The sequence below is a fragment of the Carassius gibelio genome, chromosome A3 (genome assembly GCF_023724105.1).
Source record: "Carassius gibelio isolate Cgi1373 ecotype wild population from Czech Republic chromosome A3, carGib1.2-hapl.c, whole genome shotgun sequence".
In the NCBI taxonomy this organism is placed as follows: domain Eukaryota; kingdom Metazoa; phylum Chordata; class Actinopteri; order Cypriniformes; family Cyprinidae; genus Carassius; species Carassius gibelio.
The window spans coordinates 9,907,063-9,933,564 of NC_068373.1; the positions used below are offsets into that span (position 1 = coordinate 9,907,063).

At 37.8% G+C, this 26,502-nt stretch overlaps 1 protein-coding gene and 1 non-coding gene across 6 annotated transcripts in view; one reads left to right on the plus strand and one right to left on the minus strand.

The window, feature by feature from the left end:
* The first annotated feature begins 2,503 nt into the window (after window positions 1–2,503).
* On the plus strand, window positions 2,504–2,585 carry trnas-aga (transfer RNA serine (anticodon AGA)). The gene has a single exon. It is a non-coding gene; the product is annotated as a tRNA-Ser (tRNA).
* Window positions 2,586–4,952: 2,367 nt separating this feature from the next.
* LOC127945997 (growth factor receptor-bound protein 2) overlaps window positions 4,953–26,502 on the minus strand; it is a 28,711-nt gene continuing 7,161 nt past the window's right edge. For all 5 annotated transcript variants that reach the window (XM_052542292.1, XM_052542281.1, XM_052542264.1 and 2 more), the window contains 4 exons: window positions 12,139–12,236; window positions 7,374–7,496; window positions 6,990–7,158; window positions 4,953–6,654 (listed from right to left, as the gene is read on the minus strand). In XM_052542292.1, the coding sequence (XP_052398252.1) occupies window positions 6,466–6,654; window positions 6,990–7,158; window positions 7,374–7,496; window positions 12,139–12,236 (579 nt within the window). In that variant the 3' untranslated portion in view covers window positions 4,953–6,465. The remainder of the gene's footprint in view (window positions 6,655–6,989; window positions 7,159–7,373; window positions 7,497–12,138; window positions 12,237–26,502) is intronic.

The window sequence follows — 26,502 nt, forward strand, 5'->3', positions numbered from 1 at the left end:
AGGATTTTTTTTTTAAACCAGAATCGCTGAGTTGGAAAACGGATCACCCCCTCCTAAAAATGACTTTTAACTGATAGCTGTGGTCATTTCTATTTCTATTAGCTCAGCATTAAAAGAGCTTTCCTGGAGCATTTCACTCCTTGGTAGTGCAGCTGAAGCAAAAGATCAACTATGGGTGACAAGGCACTGTCAAAAGATCTCCGGGATAAAGTTGTGAACATGGCACAAGTCAGGAGATGGACACAAAGCAATTTCAAAGGCTTTAGCAGTGTCTAGAAGCAGAGTGAAGTCTATTAGAGAAGTGGAAGATACAACACTGACCCTCCCTGGATCAGGACGTCCCTCCAAACTGGATAAAAGAGCAGGAGGAAGCTGCTGCAGCCAGGAATTTATGACAAAGAGTGCTCATATTAATATCATAAATTCTCCTCAAATATGGTTTGTCTGGGAGGGTTGCAAGAAATGTTGGTGTTACATCTTTCACTTGGATGTTGTATAAGATGCACTGAGTAAATTCGGCTGGATAAAACAAAAACGGTCTATCTTCATTTTAGGCTCTAAAGCAACATAATATGATCTATTTTAAAGGGGGGGGGGGTACAATGTTGTTTCGTCTATTCACAGATATTCACAGTGTCAAAGAGATGGATTATTATGCTAAATATGGCCAAAGTTTCAAATAATAATTTAGGAGAATAACTGAGAATTTCTGTGCCGAAAATCTTACTTCCAGGTTAGTACAAGTTTCGGGTGTTTTTTTTTCCGATCGTGGATCTAATGACGTAGACAAGAGCGGGACATAGAGCTGAACCCAGTGTTACGTGAACAGTGGATGCAGTTTGTTTGTCCTGGGCAGCAATGGAGTGTATCAAGTGTGTTTGTGTGTTCTGGTCATTTGAGTGATGAATACTTTATAAACAAGGCCCAAGTAGACGCTGGATTTGCACATAGTTTGCTATTAAAACACTGAGCGATCCCTGTGATAAAAGACCCCATTCATGTAAGTACAATTGCATCAGATTTCTGTATTTTGTTGGAAATCAGCACATAAGTGAATATATGTTAATGGAAACAACACGAAACATCAGTATTATAGCTCCGCCCACGGCACGCCTCCAGGAGCTCGGCTTTCTCCGGAAAGAATAAAAAAGCTGTATTTTCTTTTATAAATGTGATAAAACTAAAGACTTATTAGAGATGTGAAGGATGCAGTGCTACTCTATAGGTACTCAAGATCAACATGAGATTAGGTGAAACTGTGTATGTTATGTACCCTTTAAAGGGGGATGATTCGTTTCTATACCCACTGCAGATACATCTATATATATATATATATATATATATATATATATATATATATATATATATATATATTACTGAAAAAACTTTCTGTGCACCTTGAAGACAACACTTCTTGTATCTAACAAAAACAGAAACATTTTCAAACGTATTTTTTAAAGCAATAATGTGTGTTTATTTTTAATTTAGAATTCTTTGTTGTTGTTAAATGGAAACAGAATGGCTTCTTGGATGTTGGGTGTAAAATTGTGATACTTTATTTTTTTTGTATGTGTGTCTTTACATTACTTAACCATGTACCATGTGCATGGTTGAGCCTTTGGTCCGGCTTGTTTAAAAAGTGAAGTGACATTCAGCCAAGTATGGTGACCCATACTCAGAATTTGTGCTCTGCATTTAACCCATCTGAAATGCACACACACAGAGCAGTGAAAACACACACCCGGAGCAGTGGGCAGCCATTTATGCTGCGGCGCCCGGGGAGCAGTTGGGGGTTCGATGCCTTGCTCAAGGGCACCTAAGTAGTGGTATTGAAGGTGGAGAGAGAGCTGTGCGAGACTAGAACCCACAACCCTTCGATTGGTAGTCTAACCCTCCTATAGCCATTAGGCCACGACTTCCCCCATTGTATAAAATTGATCAAGAATATGTCAGAATTTACAACGCAAAAGTCGTGTAACAGAGCCTAAATCCAACATACAGAGCTGCTACACACAGGTCTAGAAGAAGAAGCATAAACAGCAGCACTATAAACCACAAGTAATTGTACCATGCAGACAGACATGAAGCCGGTCACAGCAAGCGGAACAGAGCAGTCATCACACTCCAGTGACAGGGACCTCTGCTGGTCAGCTTGGGATTGTCAGGTGTGGAAAAATATATAATACAGTCAAATAAACTACACGATGTCTCAAGCTTCATATGGCGAGTTTCGCGCTTTTATTCGGTGTGTGTAGATCTGAACCCAGCAGATCTAACTTCTGAACCTGACCTACAATGGCTATCATTCTTAAAGCCGGTTATGACGTAACAAGCACTCTACACTGTGCGCGAACTTCCGTGTCCTTTCAGAATTAATGTGTCGTGAGAAGTAATTATTCTTATGAACAGTGTCAACGAATCTCAACAACACAAGTAATCATATCGTGAAGAGTATTGCGGTTATTGTCATACAAAAAATTCCCAGGAGGCATTGTGTTCTCATGTAGTCGTGGCCGAGTGGTTAAGGCGATGGACTAGAAATCCATTGGGGTCTCCCCGCGCAGGTTCGAATCCTGCCGACTACGTAATATTTTCGTTTTTGCATTGAGAACGGACGACAAGGAACGTCCAAAACACGTCCGTTAGACACACACGAAAATTAATCTCATTAATTTAACATATTTTTATTTTATTTTAATCTTTAGTTCAATATTACACTCATGTATAAATACCTTACAATCATTTTTAGCAGTAATAAAATCCTTACAATTACTCACTGATTCCTTCTGCACAACAGATTTGACATTTGTAGCTGTAGTAAATGAAGTAATATATATCATTTCAGTTGCCAGCAAGTGGCGCCTTTGTGTCATTTTACTGCGAATAAAACATTGGAGCGCGATCTTAAGATCATAGTTCATGTTGTGGGGCTCAGTGTTTATATCTGGATACATCAAAACTGGCCAAGAACAGTAAAAAAAAAACAAAAAAAAAAAAAACAGCAAGATGACCTGTTATGTATATAACACGTTAAGTAAATGTTCCAGAGATCAGCGTTTGCATTTAGGAGCACATTTGCATAGGGTGGGACTGACAAGTCCACATAGTTTACTTTGTCTCACCTCATGATGTCACACAATTCTGAAATGGAACACTTGATGTCTTCTAAGAGACTGAGCACGCGCTGCTCACCTGGCGTGACGCCAACACGCGCGTGTCCTCTCCAGGAAAGGTAACCAACAAAATGTTGGCAGAAAGTATTTATATAATATAAGAATAATCGGTTATTTATGTGACCATTCAAAAGTTTTAGGCCAGTAAGTTTTTTTTATCATTTCAAAATATATAATTTTAAGAAATGTATACATTTATCAATCAAATGGTTCAAAATATTTATATTTCAAATAAATGCTGTTCTTTTAAACGTTCTATTAATCAAATAATCATAATAATATTTAATGTTACTGTATTTTAAGTAAATGTAGTCTTTCTGTGCACAAGAGACCCTTTTTCAAATAAAAATGAAAAATCCTTCCGACCCCAAACTTGGTAGTGTAGGTTTTTCATCGTAAAGAATTGGTTCAGTTCCTTTTAGAAAGCGATATTATTGGCTGTATATTGATGGCTCTCCTTCTCGTCAGTCTAAATGTGATGCTCATTTTTAAAGTCAAACTGTCAACTTTAAACGAGTTTGGCTTGTCTGTGCGTTTGTGGGTCATGTTGACCCGTTTAACACAGATTCAGTCGCTTTAAACTTGAGGCATCTAAATACATGTATCTGCTTTAACAGTTTTAAAGCCTTAGTTACTTAACTTGACAAGGATTTAGATGTGAAAGACAATAATACATTACTATTATTATTATAATTTTCTTTGAAGTTGTCTTATGTGCCAGTCCATTTTAAAAACTTTAAGTACAATGTCAATGGGCTGTCATTTTTGTTCCGAAACACAATAACATCTTCATTTAAATTGATTCTAGGCAGCCTTAGATCGTTTATTAAGTATGATTTCTGATGTTTTCTTTGCATTTATTTTTATACAACAGTTTCAAAGAGTATCTGGACACAAATCGCATTTAAAAATGTGAATTAAAAAAGCAAGCCATTTAACAAACAGGTTTAAAAAGAAAAAAGATATACTGTTGAGAATGAAGGCAAAAAAGTATTGTGGTTGTCAAATTTTACTGTATTACTGTATCATAGGAACACATTTGGAGAAATTTAGCTTTTCATCACTTGCTCACCACTGGATCTTCTGCAGTGAATGGGTGCCGTCAGAATGAGTCCAAACAGCTGATAAATATATCACAATAATCCACACCACTCCAGTCAATTAATATCTTGTGAAAGTATATAATATCAAATAAGAGTCTGTAACACTTCCTCCCATGTAAATTCTTCACATCAGAATCGACAACATATTTGTTTGTAAAGGTTATGAGTTGTTTTGCTTGTCACGGTCCTTGATCTGTGCATATTTCTCTCCTGATTCAGATGACACAACTTTTTCACTGAAGAAAGCAGTATTATGGATTATGATCTCATATTTGATTTGAGCCAGAAGCAATAGTTTGGAAAAAAATTAATAAATGCCTTGATGGATTTGTTTTCTTTCAAACAAACAGATTTGGCTTCACAAGACATTAACTGATGGACTGGAGTCATGCGGATGTGATGGAAGTGATGTAAAGCTACATTTCTCCAAATCTGTTCCAATGAAGAAACAAACTCATCTTCATCCTGGATGGTCTGAGAGCGAGTAGATTTTTAGCAATTTTTTTTTTTTGTCAAATTTTCCTTGAAATTAATAAGGCCAATTCATAATCAAACAAAACATTCAGACAAAATTGAAGTGTGACGCATTTAGTTTCAATCCTCCATTTAGTTTCTTGACCCTAAAAGGAATCTGCAGTATATTACAAAAAGCTAGAAAAACCACATTCACACAATATAAATTATCTGACACAGACGTGTTTTCTTTTTATTTATTCAAAAGAAACAAGGAAAAAGGCAACAAAAACAAAAAACAAAAAAAAGGTTAAGAAAAAGGCGAGACATTTAAATAGGAGTGACTGTGTGCAGGTGTGTTCACGATTTCTCACACAGCCCAATGCTCAGGCTAAAGCAGCCAGCCTGAGACACGGTCACACCAGAGAAAAAGGCACTAATCCAGAGAGAACAGGAAAACATCACAGAAAAGCACAGAGGAGGAGGAGCGGGTCAGTCAATAATACACCAGGAGCCAGAAGAGCTAAAACATACAACACTGAAAAGACAAAAGAGGTCAGAGAAAACAAACCGAACGCATCAAATTAGTCGATGTGACGACTCCGAATACACAGAAACTCTCTGCTTTCTTACTTCTCACTGGCACCCACCAGTTTTTCAATCCCAGATCTCGTGATTTGAAATCGTTTCCTGGACAGTTTTTCGACATGGACATCATTACACAGACGCGTCTCTGAAATCAGGAAACTGTGGATCAGCTCTCCGATCTCACGTCCCTACAGAGTGATGTTGGCTACATTCACATCCCAAGACAAAGAAAAAGTGGCTGCAATAAATACATGGGGCGTAATATGGTGGCTAGCCATCTGGTTTTTCACATTAGATCAACTCCTGCATGATTGGAAGCTCCCCGGCGATGCATTGCTGTCGCCAAGGAGCCGCTCACCTATTGGTTCTCAAACAAAGAATGATGTCAAAAGGAATACATGATGCGTTAAATACTATGGCGTTATGCCTGAGATGCTCATAAAATTAGCATGTCTCAGATCTACTCCGTTTTCATCCAGCCTCACCAAAAAATTAATGTACAACTGAAAAAAAAAAAAAATAGTTGAAAGGTAAAACAGACAGACACATACAAATATATAATATATATATTCTTAAAAAATGGATTCTCTTTATAGGCGACTTTTCTGTTTTCTTCTCCACAGCCCAGATGTACAATGCGTTCGCAATTTCTTACTCTTATATATTTTTTTTGAATGTTTTTTTTTCCTTTTTAAAAACAGCGTCAGGATTTACTACTGTAAAGAGATTTAAACATGCAGCCCAAACAAACAAACAAACAAAATCTATTCTAACTGCTAGAAAAGAAGCCAGAAGCAGCAGGATGAATCTACGGACAGAATCACTGTTGTTTTAATGGGTGTGTGGTTTACTAAGCTAAGACTCTACCAGCTCAGTCTGGACTGTAAGCGTTCATGAAGACATCACGATTCTCAGGAATAATAGTTTCGCCCGGGCACCACGGAAGAGGAGGAAACCTCCAGCCTCTCCTGCTACGTCTTTTTTTGTTTTCTCCTTGTTTTGAGTCACGGTTTCCATTCCTCTGCGCCGCTTTAATTTTCACCGGACTTTAAGGGTGTTGACGGGGACATGTAGGGTAGTCTGATTGTATGTGAATGTGAGGGGGCCGTTAATTATAATTGATTCACTAATCACTTGTTTTCTTTCCTTTACATGTTCCGATTGACAGGCGTGACGTAGTTGCGTGGGAACATGCCCGTCTGGCTGTGACAGGCGCCCTTCCACCAGTTGGGGTCAGAGTTGTCCAGGACCTGAATGAAGTCTCCGCGTCTGAAGCCGAGCTCGCCGTCCTCCTGAGGGTCGAAGTCGAACAGGGCCTGCACGTACGTTGGATGTTGCTGTTAAACAAAAGACACGTGTAAATAACACCACGTTTCTAAAAGAAGTCTCTTATGTGCACATTTGATTAAAAATGCATTAATTTACTGATTAAAAAAAACATTTAGTGTCTACAGCATGTTTTTTTCATTGTAATTGCACACAGCTATTCTAGTGCAGGCTATTCCAAAGAAAAACAATAACTAATCTTTAATCAGAACGCAGTATCTTGCTCTTCCCGTGAATCTACTTTCCTTTTCTCTGGATGTCCCTTAGGCCGAATATCCTGTTTCTTATTACAGAAGTACTAATGGTGATTCACATAAACTTCATGGAATAAAGCCAGCATACAGACCTGAGTCACCTGCTCGATGTCTCGTAGAAAGATCTGTTGGTTTCGGGAAACTGAAGTGGTGCGGTGATAGTCCACCAGCTCGTTGAGAGAGTTAAACTTCACCACCCACAGGAAGTACTTCCCAGCCCCATCACGCAACACTTTAAAGTGCTGTACATCATTGCCAAACCTTCAACAACAACAAAAGACTATCAACACAACACCAATAACCTGCATGACTATTTCAAGCTTTATTTAATACAGTTGTTCATTGGTGAAATACATGTAGAACCTAAATGTGAATGAATCTCATGCGGGCCAGGACTCTGACTTAATGAAGCCTGCAGTGCACACAGAAATGATTCTGGGAATAAGTAGAGGTGGATTTGAGGCGTGCTGACGTACTTGACGGACAGGGAGAAGTCTCCAGGCGCGCTCTCGCTCTCTCTAATGAGGAAGGCTCCGTCGTGCCTCTGTTTGTTTAGGATCTCCTCCGCTCGGGCCCTGGGGATTCTCCCGAAGAACCACCTGTGAACACACACCAACATCACAGCTAAGACACGGCAAACAGAAGAGGTGCCAAGAAGATGATTCTCACTGATTTACATGGAGGTGCTGAGAGTAGCAACTTAGGAAACTGAGAAGCCAGTTTTCTGTCTGATGGAAAGCCAAGAGAGCAATTAACACTGGCAAAGATGAGTGCAAACAATAAAAAGATAAAGGGGCAGCGCAGAGAAAAATCAGCTCGGAAGAACAGCTATGTTTAGAAGATCAGGAAAACACAGAAGTTGGGACGATCAGCACAGAGTGCTTCATGACATAAAAATGTCTGGCAGTAGGATGTGCGTTTACATGGACACTTTTTGCTTCCATCGGAATTAATTAATTCTGATTGACGAATCTGAACGTAGTGTTTACATGAACGCTGAATAAAGTGATCGGGTTGATGTGCGCGTTTACATGTCACAAACTCCTGATCGGATTTACTCTTTTGACATGCGCACAGCACACTGCACGAATATACAGAGCTTCCGGCTGCTGTTTTAAAAACGTGTTATATTTATCTACTTCGGGTCCTAATTAGGCGACGACCAGCGTATGAACTGTTTTGCCTCTTCCCGCACTCAAAACTAGTTGTCTGTTGATGAAGTCTTAAACGAGGACTGGTGGGATGTGGTCCTGTTCCACTTCACATACGATAAGTGAAAGGGGAGATTAATAACAGGACACTTATTTATGACACTTTATTCGCGCATCATACGTCATTATGCTATTTGTACATCACTGCGCATGCGCAGTAATTTCCAGTTTCAGTTTTCAATCCGATCAAGTGTTTACATGTCCTCTCACTCGGATCACAAAAGGGATTATCCACCCGTTACAATCCAATCACAATTTTAGTCGGATCGAGCCAATTCAATCCGATTGACGTGTTTACATGTGACATTTTTATTCTGGTTGTGCTTCTAGTCCTATTACGGTCAGATTAGAAGGGTCCATGTAAACGCACCTAATGTCTTCTTTCTTCGAGAAGAAAGCTAGCTGCAAGACATTTTAAAAGCCATCCAACAATATATGTCCTTATTAAATGAAATTGAAGTAATGGACGTGTAGTTTAAACAATGAAAAGCTGATACTTTTACCCCATACTTTAGATGCTAAATTATAATGAATGTTTGCTCCTAGAGAGCCAGGAATAAAACCACAGGCTGTCTGCGCTGTACCTGTCTTATCTGTCCTGTCCGCTTTGATGTGGACTGCACAAGCCACAGACACACAAACACAAAGAGCATGTGACCAGGAAGTGGCATTAAAACACTTGAGGGCAAATTCCACTCGACCGCTGTCTGCACGCCGCATCCCGTTCAACAATATGCTTGAACACGTGATGAGAGGCATCCGCCTGCTCGTCCCATAAACCTGCCCAATCGTGTTACCTGTTGTTTGATGGTGAAAAGCCACTGTGTTTTCTGGGCTGTCAAACAAAGCGAGTGAAAACATGCTGATGACTATCAGATCCAGTGATTCAAATGATCAATATTTAATTAGCCTCCCTGAAGCACACCACGGGAAAAACAAATATCATTAACTCTCCCTTATAGAAAACATTACTTATTATTGTAAATAATCAAACTATATCAAAAAGGAATGCGGCCTTCAGATATTTGCATCTACAAGTGATTATTCAAGTAAAAAACTGAAACTCTGTCAGTTATACAGAGAAAGCAACAGACTGACTTCAGTCTGGCGCGAGTTTAAGCACTCTCAAAAAAACGACCTTTATGCTCAGAAAAGCTGTCGATACGCTGTTTGATTGATTAATCTCTTAATGTTCATCTTCAGTTCTCTCTTCACAGCGGTTCAGTCAGTGTACTGTTTGAGTAAATGAATTACTCTGGTATATTGGTTTGTTTTAACTCAGAGGGAGTGTCAGCCACATTAAACAAGTTAACAGCTTAAGTCATTTGTGGATTAATGCGTATTGGAGACGCGAACCGTTTAAAATGATTCAGTTCAATTTGGTGAACTGGTTCAAAAAGATCCGGTTACATCGAATGATTCATTCGCGAAACCGATATCACAAACTGCTTTGTTTTGAACTCTCTCTCACAACAAACACGGAAGAGAAGACAATGCTGAATAAAGTCGTAGTTTTTGCTATTTTTGGACCAAAATGTATTTTCGATGCTTCAAAAAATTCTAACTGACCCTCTGATGTCACATGGACTACTTTGATGATGTTTCCTCTTTTGTCACAGCTGTCACTCATTACTCATCCCTTTATATTGGCTTGTCTAGCGTCTTGTGTTCGTGGGAGCGTTGTTTCCTGTTTGTAACCCGTGCCTTGCTTTCTTGTGTGTTTCTGCGTTGGATGTCCGTGTCTTCCCCAGAACCCCTTCCACTCTTCGTAACCACCATCAAGCAACACAACTTACATTCGGCTCGCTTCCCTGCAGTTCCTGTGTCACCCTCTCCTGCTGCCAACTCACCTCCGCCATCCGGATTCATCAATCCTCACCACCATCTTGGACAGTGCATTCCTCCCAGCGTTATTTGTGTTCCAGTGTTGTATTGTTTCATTATTCTCATTAAACATTATTACCTCGCACTTGCTTCCTACTCCTCTTTCACCCAGTCGTCACAGGAGGTCCCACGGGTTTGGAACAACATGAGGGTAAGTTATGAATGACATAATTTTGCAAATTGGGCGAACTAACCCTTTAAATAAACCAGCTGGACTACTTTCTGAAACATATTTAAATTTGTGTATTTGCTATGATTTTCATCACAGTGCCAAATACTTAAGCATTAAGACTTAATAGGTTATTTTAATCTGGACTACAACGTGCCATAGATATAGTTTGAAAATGTTTTGATTTTTTTTATCATACTTTACATCAGGGCTTCATTTTTAACATTAGTTAATTCATTGGTTAAACTTCCAATGACAAATTCTTCTGAACATTCATTAATCTTAGGTTTTCAATATTTATTAACACGTTGTTACAATGTAAAGTTGCAACTGTATTATTTAATAAGCTAACATGAACTATGACTTGTATTTTTTTTACAAAGATTAATAACTTCTGTAGCAAATGTAGCTATTGTGAATTTTAATGGTTAACTAATGAAATTGTAAAGTGATACCTATGGCTCTTTAGAGTTCTTTTGCACTTTAATCTGTGCAAAACTTTTAACTTTATATATTTTTATTTTTTATTTTTTTGAAATGTTCAGTTATTTTTGTTATTAGAAAAAAGCTATTGAACCTATTATATTATTCTATATTTTGAGCACTTTTTTAAACTAAATTTCAATACCATGATAATACCGTTTACCGTGATAAAGGCATTAGCAATTAATCGCAACAGGAACATTTTATACCGGCATATCCCTAATTGCCACAGTGCAGATATTACGCCATTGATGGGCGACGATTTAAAAATGGAACCCTTGGCAACTTTGGGATAATGTAAGAACAAAACTACATTAAACATATCAAACTATCACAAGTGGTTTTTGGCTATTTCATTACAAAAATCATGCATAGTGCATTTAAGCAACATTTATTTAGATTTTAGAAAAGGGACTTTGAATGGTGGATCGTGTTTTCCCGAGCTTCACTGCGTGTCATTACATGGGTTTCAATTCTCTCAATATTTCTCAAGTCAATAGAAGTCAATTATACATTCATTCGTCCTTCCGCCTTTGCTTACTGTTCAAGACAATAATGAATCTCACTCGCATTGAGACCAATGAGGAAGAGAGCGGGAGGAACAAACCAAACCATCTACACATACAAACAAGCGGTCTTGTATTGAAAGGGCAACAAAGCGTTCCCACGGAAATGATCAGGAAGTTAACTGATAAAAAAAAAGAAGAGATTTTGAGAATGATAATCTGTGACCTGAAACCAGAAGTAATGATTAAAATGTTCAGATCAGAGCTCACAAGACAGCCTCAAAGCAGACAGAGGAGAAAGTACATTTGCAAAGGCATCATCAACCATATAGTTCAAATACTGCAGTCATTTTAATTGGTTTTTACTTAAACTTTGGGGTTTGGAAGTTCCATTCATTTCCAGGAATCAGTTCAAAGCACTGATTTGCTGGTCTGGGTGTTATTTTAAGCTATTCTGATACATAAATAAGAACGCAGTCTCTTCACTTTGACTTGCATTTTGCTTTCTGAAGCCAGTTTGAATTCTTGAGCGATACTTGAGACGCTCAGTCCCTTGTTTTATAACGAAACATGATTCTAGTTAAGCTCCTCGATAAAACTGGCAGAGTCGTAAAGACTACCGATGTGTGCAATGAAGGAAAGCACACCACAGGAGCTTCTCCTTCATCAGGGAAGAGGCGTCATGTCAGAGAGGTGTTAGATGGAGTTTATTCAAGTCTCTGTAAGCCTGATAAGGAAATGAACCTTGTGCAAAGTCACACATGATTCAGCCAAGTCACTTTGCAGACAATTATAAAGAAAAGTGATTGAGTAAAAACAAACAAGCAATATTTCTCAAGGTGGAAAAAGAGGAACTGTGTGTCATTTGCTTTGGTGACAGAAATGACACACACTTCATCTTTAAAGCTGTAAATGATCTTGTGTTTTATAGCAAGAGGAGTAAACAGACGTCAGGTTGTGGTGGATGAAAGTATCTTAGCATACTTACGGATGCGCCTTCATCTCGATGTAGTTTTTAGGAATGAAACCGTCTTTGCCATTTAGTTCTGCTTTATACCAGTTCTGATCACACTCTTCATTTAATACCTGCCAATAAGAGAGAAGATCGATTAAACATGACTAATTATCACAAGCACACAAGTCATTTGAATCAAAAAAGTGAAACATCAGACAAGCATTGAAGAGTTCAAACATCTGTGTGAAAGTGTAATGCAAGAGTAGTCATGCTAACACCCAGTGCAAACCACCTGCATTCTGGTCATCTTATCTAATTTTAGCATCCATACATGTGAAAATGGACTGGGGTGAGGTGTTGAAATCTGATTGGACGCTAAATATTTATGTAGATTGATGCTTTTACTGTTTCCACAGATCAGAAACTCATGCAAATCACATGAAAAACGGTTTCATCTTTGACTTGTACTGCGGCTCTTCATTTAAACATCACAATTTGAAAATGAATAGTTTTTGTTAATGTCTATAAACAATGTCTTTGACAGTTGACACCAAGAAAAACAAGTCCTCGAAATGCAAAAATGCTCCCAAAAATGTTGGTAGGGCCGGCCGATATGGCAAAAAAAAAAAAACAACAACAACAAAAAAGAAACACGAAATCCTTTTTTTTTTTTTTTTAGAAAGTTTGATCGATTCTTGATTTTTACGATTTCAGACTAAAAAATAGATTAATAGTAATACCAATAAAACCATGGGATAATGTTTCAAGGGATAATGTTGGATAACAGTAAATATTTAACCCTTTATGAGCATAAACAAATATATATGTATATACATTTTTTACTGTAATCAGACAGTATCCCTTAAAGTTAGATGTAGATAAAAGAAAATATCTAAAAACTGAAATATTGGCTGACAGACATCCAACATGGAAAGATGCTGATTTGTCCCTTTTACAATCAGATCTTGTTACATGCTCCAATTCATTAATACTGTACGAAAGTTATTTTCTGTGGCCACAAAAATACAATTACACTGAATGTTTTAGTCAATTCTGCTACAGTTACTTCTGGCAGCTGATATTAATGATTACGTATTGTAATACTCCATATTAATAATAAATATATATTTTAATACAATTTAAATTATATGAAATCAGTATAAAATATTATAATCTTAGCTGATAATTGGTAAGGTCCTGATATATAGCTGCATCCCTAAGCCTTACATTATGTTGAGACTGTCACGATCGATCAGCTTTCAATCAAGGTGCCTGCATTCATATTCTCTGCATTGGCCAACATCCTTTTTTCAATAGCAGTCAAATGTGGGAGGGAAGGTGGAGGACCATATGTCTGCCAGAAAACAGACTCAAAACTGCGGTTTGGAGGAAACAGAGCATGCAACATCCTTCCGCTGCAAAGATTGATGGGTAGACAACCAAAGGAAATGGACAGAACGAGACAGTCTGGTGACAAGGGATGGACAGTTGACCAAAAATGGGTTACAAACATCTGGAAACCCCCATTAAATGTCCAACCTGATGCCCATTTTCACTCTATATGGCAACACATGATCACAGAAAACGCAGTTTTTTTGGCAGTGGTTTCCATATGAGGTTTAAGCATCTGGTTAGCACCTTTGTGGTTCACTTTTACTTGATATTTTTGCTTGTGAAGAATGTCTGAGAAATACTATCTACCATCCAACTAGTATAACAGTCTCACTGAAGGCCGAATTATACCTGTGAGAAATATGGCAGTTTTCATACACGCAAGCTTTTTACTGAACGAATGTTTAAACACTGTCAGATAATTTCAAATCACATTTTAAGATGTAAAATACAAGTTATTTTTGACTAATGCAATCTCTGATTATTTTCTGCAATACTACTAACATAAAAAAAAAAAAAAACAGGAAACTTTGTACTATTTTTGCAAACAATGTTTGTCGTTTTTTTTGACTCATGCATACAAGTTGGCGTGTTCATAGCTGGAATTAAGTGGGTGCACATGCAAAAGATGAGAAAACAAGAAGTGTTGGGCGGTTCACGGGACACTTTCAGTGCAGCAACAAACCCACAAAGAGAAATACAGAGAGAATTGATTGTGCACTCCTCTCCCTGATGCATACTTAAAACATAACCGGGCGCTAACAGCTCTCAGCTAAACCCAAAAGACAAGGACGAGATTGACACCATCCACTCAGCGGCTTCAATCTGGAGTGAAAGCTACAGATGGCCATCAATTATTTATTTAGAGAGAATGAGCACAATCTCGCTAACTGCCTGCATCAAGTTAGGATCAGATCACTGACCCAACCACACGCACAGCAAACATGTTTCTCACGCATGACTTCAATGAAGCCTTTCATTACTGCAACCTATAGTAATTCTTTTAAAATGATATCAAACTTAATTAAGTTCTGATTTTCACTATTGTAATAACAATTAAACAACAAAAATCCCTCCCGTAATTCTCAATAGCCTACTTACTCTAATGCATAAATAAATAATACATAATTAAGCCCTCAGACAAAAAAAAAAAAAAAAAGACTAAAAGCAACAAAGGGTGAAAATCTAATCATAAGCCAAAACTGGCGTGCATATAAAGTGGTTTGATTTAAAACTTTCATTTAAAATGAAAATGATATATTTACAGGAAAGACTCGAGTGAAGAACTCTAAATGGATAGGTGCATTATTAAACTCTTTTGCAAATTCAGTTTTTCCTCTTAGACAAGTGGCCAGAAAATAAGAAGACCAAGAGCAGAAGTTCACAAGATCAAGAAAGACTGTGTAAAGGTCTAAGGGCCAAATGGTTGTACTGTAACACTGCAAAGCTTCATTTAATATAAGAGCAAGAACAGAGACATCGATCTTAAGTTTCTGGACCAGCTGCAAATGGAACAATATGGAAGATTATGAGTGAACGAGCATCAAGCCAACACGCTTCATGGAAGTGGCCTCAGTCGCTCGTCTGAGAGAATGATCGCAGAGAGGAAATGAAAGTAGCCTAAAAAGTGCATCATGGGAACTACATAAGTGTTCTTGCATAACTGCCATTAAGCTTCAACATTTCTATGCAAAAGCATGAGCTCTCTTTTGTTTGCCATTTTCTGTCAACATAAAGGCAGACTATCCTCAGACAGAGTGTAACTAAATGGCACTTGTTACAAAACCTCAAAGCCCCCTTCCAGAAGACGTTTGGAGAGAATAGCAACAATGTTACAAAGTGGAAGTTGAAAACAGATATTTATACACTAAAAAGTTACTCAAAGTCTTTGCTATGATCATTAAATACACAAAAGTTTATAATTTTCACTGACGATACTGCAAATATCTGCAGACAATATTGCATATGGTGCACTTTTTTATGGGAAATGCAAAAGTAAGCAGTTTATCCCCCAATCAAGTTCTGAATGTCACTACCAAACAAAGACATTCAACAAAATGCCTGTGTTTTTCAAACAGCAATGCTGGGAGCTTATCATTATTTGCACTTTTCACACACAGAAATAACACTACGCCTACATTGTGACAGATCAGAATTAGATCGTGCCAATTATAATCAGTGGAGATGTCAAGCGTCAGTCGTGCCACTTCTTGATGTCTTTAGTTGATAAGCATGTCTTTTCTATTTCTGCTGCGCTGCACAGCCACTCCGGCTCGTTTACTTGTTCATAATTGCCAGTAATTATTTTCTTTACAAATATGTGACAACTGACATATTTAAATAATATCTGTCCATCATAACAGTTGACGTTTTTGGTCTTGCTGTAATTCTTTTTTTAGATAAATTCACAGTAAATAAAGTAAAATTACTTAAATGTTATTATACTGTAAAACTAAAATACGGTAAAGCCATCATACTGTAAAATGAACTTGCGGTAAGATACTGTAAAGAAGTAGTTACAGTAACTTACTGCCCAGTACAAACCAAGTTACCGCAAAAATACAATGAAAAGTCGAACTAAAAAAAAGTGTAGTAAGAAAATAAAAAGAAACTTTGCTCATTTACTTGTTAAAAGCAATCAATGTAATACAAGTGGCCAACCAATGTATAGCTTATAAATCATTAAAAAAAAAAAATATATATATATTTTGAAATTATGTACCCTGCAACAACTAGGTTAAGATCACTGCATTTAGCATATTTCAAATTCGGAAAAATAATCGGACAAAAATGGTGTTTGTGCTTTTTTAGCCCAGTATTTTAGTCGAGATAATGAGCATGCAAGGGTAAACGAATGTGATTGGCTCTTTTAACTCCTCCCCTTATGAAGTCACTTATTTCAGATCTATCTAACTGAAAAAACTCGGTCACTCTCAATCCCCGTAATATTTTTTCACCTAATACACACAGCTGAACATGAAGCATCTCATCAGAGAGAAAGAGAACGATTTGTTTTGCTGGCAGTTTTATCAGTGCACACAAGCGTTCTTGTGACGGCCTACACTTTCTGTCTCATTTACAAACACAATCTCTATCCATTGTCAGCGCTCAGCCCCGCTTTTAATCAGACTATGGCGCAACAGTAATGGTGCTTTCGTTTTGTGTGGCAGAGATAATCTCATCCACAGCTGTCGTGGCCTTCTGCTCTAACCACGGCCGTTGCTTCACAGTCTGAGATGAGAAGACGCATCAGGATACCCACAATGCACCGCAACCACCTCTACTTGAATCAGTTTCAATGAGGCAATGGTTTGGAATAAGAGCACTGCTGGAAATTACGCATTTGCGGTCAATTTGACGTCATCAGATGAGGGTAAAGGCTGAAGTTTTCACAGACTCACAGACAGGAGAAGCAGCAATGCAATGCTGACAGGACTGCGAGGCATGAAGGCAGTAGATTATCTCAATGTGTGGATTCATGTGGTGTGAGGACCATCCCCCCAAAAAGCGATCAATTCAGGAACATTAAATGGCTAAATACTATGCCAACTTCTTATGAAAAACACATTGTCCTAAATATAAAAAAACATCAATTTATAGAAACTAATAATAAAATAAATAAATAAATAAATAAATAATCAAAATCTAGTAAACTAAAAACTAAAAAAAAAAAAAAGTATTTATTGGCGCTTAAACCTGCCAATCTAAAGGAAACGCTGTGTATGGCGTTTGAGGTCATTTGTGAATTACAATAATAAAAGTGGCGCTTGCTGAGGCAAATTAAAATGAAGATTCAGAAAATGGTGAAATGGAAGCAGGAAATGAGCTTTGTTATGTGAGCCATGTGCGGTTATCAACACTGCCATCCACGACTTCACAAAGGGTCAGGGCACGCTGCACCACCACAGACGCTGATGTGCGCTACAACAAGCTCTCTTTTCATCCCAGCGTCCGCTTTCACAAAGACACCAGTATAGAGACAGCCTCTGCTTATGCCGCTGTCAGGCTGTTAAACACTCGCTCAAAGACTCAGCATGACATTTTAACATCACAGCCAGTGAAAGAGTGCTGAGGAAGGGAACGGATCAAAGACAGACTCAATAAAAAAATGAATACATTTGGCCATACGAGGTCATCTGTCTCAACCCAGTACCTCAGGCCTGATCCTGGGACGCAATCTGAACACAGTCACCCTTCCAAACAAAAACTAACCACATCCAGCCGAGTATCTGATCTGGGCTGCTTCTGGTGTTCAGTTCTGCACATGCTTCCTGAAGAAAGAGCAATGGATGGAAATGTCTTAATTAAACAATCTGACCAATACTCGCATACATCGACTAATCACGAGAACACCTCATCTTAATCTATAAAGAGCGAAGCGCTGAGAGATCGAGCACTTTTGATAGCAGCATGTTATTTAAAAAGCTCATATTACTGCAGGAAGTGGAACAATTGGACAAAACCCATTTTAAACCAATTTAAATGAAGCTGGCGCAATTATAAAGTTTGACCACATCACCGAGGCTAAGAGACCTTATTGCACAATTACTCCCAAGAGTCCTGGTCATGCAGAACGTTGACTGAACCAGCTCTCAGACGTCAAGTCACTGCGCTGAACTACCCAAGGTCACGTCGCCACTGCAAATCACAGCAATCACAGGCTCTGATTATGGGTAAATGGTATTGTTACACTTGGGTTTGTTTGGGAAGTTGCGATGCTGTTTGTGCTGACCCTGGAGAAAACATTTACAGGGAAATGCTAAAATGGAAACTCTAAATGAAGATGATGACGAGTCCGTCTCGACTTTCAAAATGGCATTTAGCATTTCCACTCACTACAGAGCTCAGCAATCAAAGGCTGCTGCACGAGTCGATCAGCAGTAATCGTTTTCATCCTGATTCGCAGCTGTCCCGCTGGGAGACTTGTGATTGATGATTAATTACAGCTCACTTGCACTCGTGCACCGAGAATCCATTTCTTCAGATTTCAGGGAATTAATGAAGTCTGAAAGTCTTTTCAGAAAGAAAGTCTAGCCTTACAAGTCTCTATGATAAGGGCTTGTGTGCTCCCCCTAATTAAAGAGATTTTTCTAGAGAGTCACACTATATAGGTTATTGGCTAATATTTGTGAATTATCAATACTATATATTTAAATGCTCTTTCCTGTTTTTGCAATTTGATTATACCTTTGCTGTCATCTAATGCTAACTTAAAGTTTAGCAAATTAATTTAATACTATTTAAAAGTAATCTAATACATGAATGTGTGTGTGTGTGTGTGTGTGTGTGTGTATAGCTGATTATTTAGCCCGGAATAAACTGTATTTTAACTTCTACTTTTATACATTTACTTTCATTTTTAATCACTTATATCTATTTTATTTAAAACTGATAAAATACTAGAGAAAACACAGACAATAACAAAACTACATAAGTCAAGTTTAAAATAATTTATATTTGAAAGTCAAATAGACTAAAACAAAGTTTAACAGACTAAAATCAAAGTATGACAAGTTCAGAAAATGTAAAAAAAAAAAAAACTTTTTTAAAAAGTGAAATTTGTTAGTTGAGACTGGCTGTGGTTTCTTGACACAAAGAGCCGACGAGTTGCTTAATGAGCCGTCTTTGAGTCACCTTAACTGCTTACTAGGGACGTCTGGCCATGATGACTCAGTCCCTAAAGATACACTGCTGTGCTCCTGGAAACATCCTTCATCTGTGACGCCACCTAAAACTCACTCTCTTCACGAGTCGGGTTAGAGCTTCATTTGAAACACAGCAAGGTAATTGAGTGCATGCACCATTTCAGCAAACATTCATGCAGAATGCATGAGAGCAGCTTTTGCTAATGCAGAGCTCACAGACTCATGCGTCACACAAGAGCTTTTACTATGCTTCACATAGAAAAGATTAAAGAGAGAAAGGCTGCTCAACGACTTTAACATCAGAGACAGATTATGTCCACTGTGAAAATACTAAAGCATGCATGCATATAAACGCAGAATTTAAAGAGTATAATATAAATATGCACACTAGCACTCAACCAATATGACTAGATACTAGAGAAAGTGTGATGGTTGAAATATGAATCATATAAACTAATGACAGCAAATTAAATGAGCAGTTATGAACTGTGCTTAATAGATAAAAAAGGATTAATTTCCATAGCACTTTTCAGCTGGGTACAATCAAAAATAAATATATTTACAATTCTACATCAATCTGAGCTAATAGCCAAGTGCTTGTACCAAAAGAATCAAATTATATGCTTACACCGCATATTTAATAATCTAGCCTTTGAATACAAATGGCAAGAAATTCCATGAACGCACAACTCGTGAAACCCCAATAATACCTGGAGGATATCAGAAAGAAAAAACAACTTGTCCCGAGTCTGAAGCAGGACGGGACATGTCTGAACAGTGATTAGAGAGTGAAGCGTGTGCCGCATGCACTCCACTGCAGCTCTGTGGAGCCGGGGACAGGAAGTTGCTGGGGGTGGAAGCTGTACCCAACAGGAAGTGAGAACAAAGTCTGCAAGCTCACATGCTGATGTCACCAGGGCGGCGTTGCTCACGCTCAGTCACCCTTTAGGCTGATGTTCTTCTTTCCCAGAATGCCTGGGTCAGGAAGCGATAAACAGAAAGATGGCGAGGAGGACAGAGAGTGTGTCACCGACCGTCCAATAGAGAACACCATACAGAAAGTCATTCACTGGGCGTATGAGTGAATCTCAATAAAAGTTCAGAAGCGCTGAATGTAATAACAACATGTGCACAGTTGATCAGAACAGAGCTCAGCTGATGTGCGTCTGATCCAGACGAGTTCCTCCTTCTTTCTGCTGGCAGTGTGATTCAAAACCACAAGAGCCTTGTGCTGACTATTTCCATGAGAGTCCATTTTTGGGAAAGTCCGAGAAATCATTCTGATAACACCATGACATCTGATTATGACAGCCACTTCACACCTTAGATCTGAAGAAGCTGTGGAAAAGAGGGAGTTAAGAGACCTACAACACACTCCTTATAAAGACACATGAATATTAAAAAATGAGCTAAGAAAGAGAGGGGAAAAAACTGAGGTTGATATTTTAAAACAAAGTTTAAAGAGCTGAACAATTTAATCAAAGCACCAGCAGGGCGGTTTATTTGGCTAGTGGCACACAAAAACTGCTACCAAATTTATCACAGCACTGCCAAAGACATTGATAGTGCATCATAACTTGCACAGTCATAAGACATTTAGGTAAGCTGTGCCACAGTTATCACTGCACGTCTGCTTCAGAGAGGAGAGCCCCATGCAGTCTTGATGATCTTCATTAAAAAGCCACTGAAATGTGGTCTGTAACCAGATGGGTCGAGAAGACTGTTGCACGGAAGTCAACTCACCAAACGCATGCGTCACACAAAGCTTATTGACAAAACCAAGAGCCGATAAGAAGTTTCTCTTAAACTGACAGTCAGCTTAAGGTTCATTTTCAGCTTTGGGATTACAAAAAATGGTCTGGAAATCTGAAAGTCATGCTTTGAAAACTCTGCTGGTTCAATGCAGAAGAGTCAAAGGCTTTACACTTTCCAGCTTTGAAGCGATTTATGCCAAAGGGGGAAAATAGCCACCTGTTTTACAGAATATGTACGTTTCCTGTGCAAAACCCCTATAAATATATCTTAAAATGCTAAAATTACTTTGGTCAAAACAGAAATTGTTTGCATTCATGTTTCTAATTTTATAGCTGATGGAAATGTAAAAGTTGCTATGTCTTTGCTATCACAGTTTCATAATTAGTATTTAAAATAATGTAAAAATATAATGTTTAAACATGATACAATTATTCATGTGATTAAGTTTAAAATATTTATTTGGCGAAACTGCTTGTGTTATTAAAAATGCATTAATGTAATCACAGTATCCAAAATTCTTAATGAACGGACGGCTCTTTTCAATAACGACATCTTCCATAACGCTCTTATACACAAACACATTAACATTACATCGTCCCGCCTCTTTCCTGTCCTTAACCTCAGTGTTATTTTAAACATTAGGACCTTTAGAGAACTAGCCTCAATCCAAAGCCACTCCACTACTTAACATCCTTCTCTTTCGCTCCTGCTCTTCACAATAGGTAATGAATAGTTTAAAAGCAAGCTTGGCTTTCAGCGCAAAAGATAGAGAACCTCCATTAAGCCCAAGAAGGCATTTTCCATTTCCCTTTATTCCATTTTAAGACAGTTTTAGGGGAAGTGAGGAAAATCCGACCACGTTCCAGATACAAGCGATGACAGTTTCTTTCTAAGAGGCTGATCAGTAATAAGCAGCCTTCAGTATTAGTAGCTGAAGTGGAGGAACTGACGGCCGCGTGTCAGACTTACTTCAGGGGGATTTTTTAGATACGTGCACCTGTAGCGTGAGAGCGTTCAGTCTCAGGACCCCAGCTCACAGAGCAACCCAAACCTAAAGGATGTGGTTCATTTGGGCCGAGAGGAATGTCAACATTACCTAACTACGACCTAGTGTAGTTTAAATGTATATTTAAAAGGTGTATTTCTACTCACTGCAGGGAAGAAAAAAACTGTAGTTTCATTTGCTGAATTAGGTTTTTTAATTGTGCATAATTGACACTGCCAAAATGCATTACCTAAATGAGCAGAAAAGCTTAGTGGCATGAAATCCGTCCAACAAACATAAAAGTGGTTTGCGAGCAGCCAGTCCTGACTCAAGTATAACGTAAAGCAACAAGACGCTTCCAACAGCTCCCCATCACATCCAGCTCTGCTCAAAGACAGCTGAGGAAAAGACATTTAAATGAGAGCAGGTCACAAGGCCAAAGCCTCTCCATCAGTTCTGAAGAGCCCCTCTATTGATCACAGATAAAATCAAGAGAAAACTGTAGAGCGAGCAATCAGCCTAAGAGTTTACACAAACCTATCCTCAGAAATATAACCTGACCAGCCCCAAGTGCACAGTAGAAACCTGTCTTTTATCAACATTTACAAAATTGACTGGAATTAATGTTTATATATATTTAAAATCTTTCATTGACACTTTAATGAATTGCAATTTATTCGATTTTTAGCATTTTGAATCCAATGGTGACTAAAACTATCTACAATTCAAATATCCAGGTTTCAGAATTGATGCATATGCATTGTTGTCAGAACTGCACTGAAATAAGTGAATTGTTACACGCCAATGATGTTTATTGTTAATGTATAATGCGATTACTGGTCACACTTTATTTTGGGGTCCAAATTCTAACAATTAAATAATTATCATCTTTGCTGATCATTAATATGTAAGTGTAGATATGGGGGTAGGATTGAGGGATGTAGAATATGGTCATACAGAATAAGGCATTAAGGAGTACTTCATAAGTAAATACTCAATATGCTAGTTATATTCATGCTAAGCAACTAATAGCGAGAAGTGTTACCTTATTATTATACACATTTTTTTCCCCCAAATAAGTAGTTTTTTAATCATCTGAAATGAACTGCGACTTGTATTGCAAAAGCAACTTATAGAATACAATTAATATCAAGCATGCAATACATCAATACATTTTTTATATCACATTTGCAACAAGCCGGAAATATCAATATCACTTTGAATAAATTTGTTTAGGCTTGGTGTTTATAAAAATTAGCTTATAATGAATGCCACTGTTATTTATATATATATATATATATATATATATATATATATATATATATATATATATATATATATATATATATATATATATATATATATATATATATATCCACACACACACACATTATATATATATATATATATATATATATATATATATATATATATATATATATATATATATATATATATATATATATATATATATATAAAATCTTGTTTACTTAGGCTGTTACAAACTTGTGCTTCTGGCTTCATTATAGGGGTGTGCGAGATGACGATTTTTGAAATATCGTTGTATGGTGCTACAGCGCTCATTCTATCAGCTGTAGTTCTGGGACGTCATATACTGTACAACATATGCCTTCACAGCAGTGTTAACTCAGTGGTAGAGTTACTCTCTCATTATTTGCATGTGCTTTTAAATGTTTCATTCGCTCGCTGCTCTGACCTGTGTTTTTTCTGAGCTCCGCATACAGATGAAGCACGCGAGCTAAAGCCTGTCAAAAGTTTTACATATAGACTCAGTTGGTTATGTCTAAAATGAAAGTAAACAGTTGAGAGAAAAACGTATACGTGCCTGTATATTAGATGTGTGCAGGTCTTAAAGAGACAGTAGGCCTATTAAACATGCAACTGTCATTAAATGGATAGATCACCCCAAAATTTAATTAGTCATTATTTACTCACATTGTCCCAAACCTGTATTAATTTCTTTCTTGTGCTGAACACAAAAGAAGATATTTAGAAAAATTAGTTTGGCTGTAATGCTCAGATAACTTGCAAAATGGTAAAACCAACATGACAAAGAATCGTGATAAAAACTGAATCGTGATATTTTTAAAAGGAACCGTGATATTATATTTTTTCCATATCGCCCACCCCTACTTCATTACAAAGACTTCAAAGAGCATTCCTGAGCAAAAAAAGAAATCAAATTCTAATTAAATATCAAAACGTGTTTCACTTCATATTTCGAACGCCCAACAAACCCATTCAAGCCGCCTGCAATGCGAGCTGCTCTGTACAGGAATGATGTGTTCAGGATGCTGCTGGGTTGAAGAGGTAACAGCCCCCACCCCCAGATCTAGGACACTGCAGAAAATGCCAGAACAGGTGGAAGAAACCACAAGCCTGCTGCCATGTTGATGATGAGCTTTAGCCCAGTAGGTTGATAGCTGATGTTCCTGCATTAACCAAATGCAGGAACGGTGTCATTTTTTGATACTTTATTTCATGCAAATCAACACTCTTAAAGACCCCCCTGTCGTAAAAAAAAATTAAGTTTTAAACATGGTTTACATGTCTGTCTAGTGTCGTTCTGATGTACATAAAATTGTATACAACCCTATATAATTCTCTCTTCTTCAGAATCAGTATATGGTTGAAATATATACAGCTGAATTAATACAATAATGTAATTTGCCCCTGTGAAGCGTTTACTAAAGTTAAACTAGTGAAAGTGGAGCAGGAAGTCTTGAGTTGGTGTGACTGGGTGGGGGTGGCGACTAGTTTGCATGTTCATAAACCGTGTATAGTAAATGATGTAAGGGTGTAGGGTTATATTCAAGCCATTTTAAGGCATGCAGCAGTTTATTTTCTCCCGACAGGAACCAAACATTTAAATGTGTCATTGTGATAATCAAAGATGAGTTTTAAAGGATAAAATTGGTGACTGCAGAGGGATTTTAAAAATAAAGTATTTAAACGAGGGTTTTCACAGTAATGCAATATAAAAACCAATTTTGGCTCCCCAATGAACCTTTTACTGAACGGTTCTTAAAAGTACCATTTGTCTCCTTATTTTGAAGAACATTTACTCTAAAAAAAAAAAAAAAAAAAAAAAAAACTTTTCACTAAAACAAACCAGCGGTGCAAAAACACCCAAAAGTGGGTAGCACCACATTTAGTTCTGGTACTATGAAAAGGTAACCTGGTAATACCAAACTCTGCTACTTCGCTTTACTTTGTAGACAACGAGAGTCAGAGTCTGGAAGGGCATAATTGATGAGCAGTGTTGGGGCTAGTTACTCAAAAAAGTAATATATTACATATTACATATTACTCTCAAAAATAGTAATGCCTTACTTTACTTTATTACTCCCTGGAGAAAGTAACTAGTTATATTACTAGTTATATTACTAGTTACATCTTTTTTTCTTAATTACTCTATGATTGCCTGAGATGCATCAGATGGAGGGAGAACATACAAAGGAGGAGTGTTCTTTAGGGTCTTTATCAGTGGCGGCTCCTGCCAATTCTCTCAGGGGGGACAAATGTTTGCTCTATTAATGAGGATAGGTCACCCATTCAATTGATAAATTAACGGGTAGTTAAAGATGTAAAGGGAACCGAACTACTATAGTATTAATTAAAAATAAACTGACATTAGGAATCAATCTCTTGCACTCCTTATTTTTCTATATCCGTGTTAACACTATTCATCAGCATATGAAGACTAACACTAGGATGTGGTTTTTCCAAAAAATACTTTTTACTTTTCGATTTCAGTTTAATAAGAAATAATTGAAGTCACATAAATCACTGTTTACACAACTCACTTATATTACTGCTCGTCAGTACACCTGTTCTCTAATCAGCGGTTAATTCCATCAGGTGCGTGATTTCACATAGAGCAGCTGTTACTACACAGAGCCGTTATTAACTGAGAAGATGCGCAAATCCAGTTCATTTTCAGCGTTTATTGGCACGGTTGTTTGAACATATGGTTCACGCACCTGATGGAATAAACCGCTGATTAGAGAACCGGCTTTACTGAGATGCGCATTAACGAGCGGCCGATCGTGATCGGAGCACTCCTACAAAATAATTACTGAATCTCCACCCGTCGAAACTAGCTTTCTGTTGCTGGGAACCTTCCTCTGAAAAAGAGCTTGCCATTGTTGACGCTTCCATTTTTCCCCATCTGTCTGAGCGTGCCGCTCTGCTGCCGGCTGTCGACCAATCAGTGATGGTAAATGATACCTCGTGCCAAACCCAGACCAATCACTGTTCCATTCACGCCCTCCTTCCCTTCCCTTCTGTTCTCTGTGTTGTGTGCCTTGTGTGTGTGATGAAGGTGCTACTGGCAAATGTAACGCAAGTAACTAGCTTGGGAAAACTGTAATAATATTACCATTTTCAGACGAGTAATGCCTTACACTACTAGTTACTGAAAAAAGTAATATTATTACAGTAACGCGTTACTTTGTAACGCGTTACACCCAACACTGTTGATGAGCGTTTTCTTTCTCGTGGGGGGGTGCTTGTCTGAAGTTTATAATCATTGGTTACCAGTAAGCCAATCACATAACGTTTGGTTATAACGTGTATTATTCACCGGCTCAGCCGCCT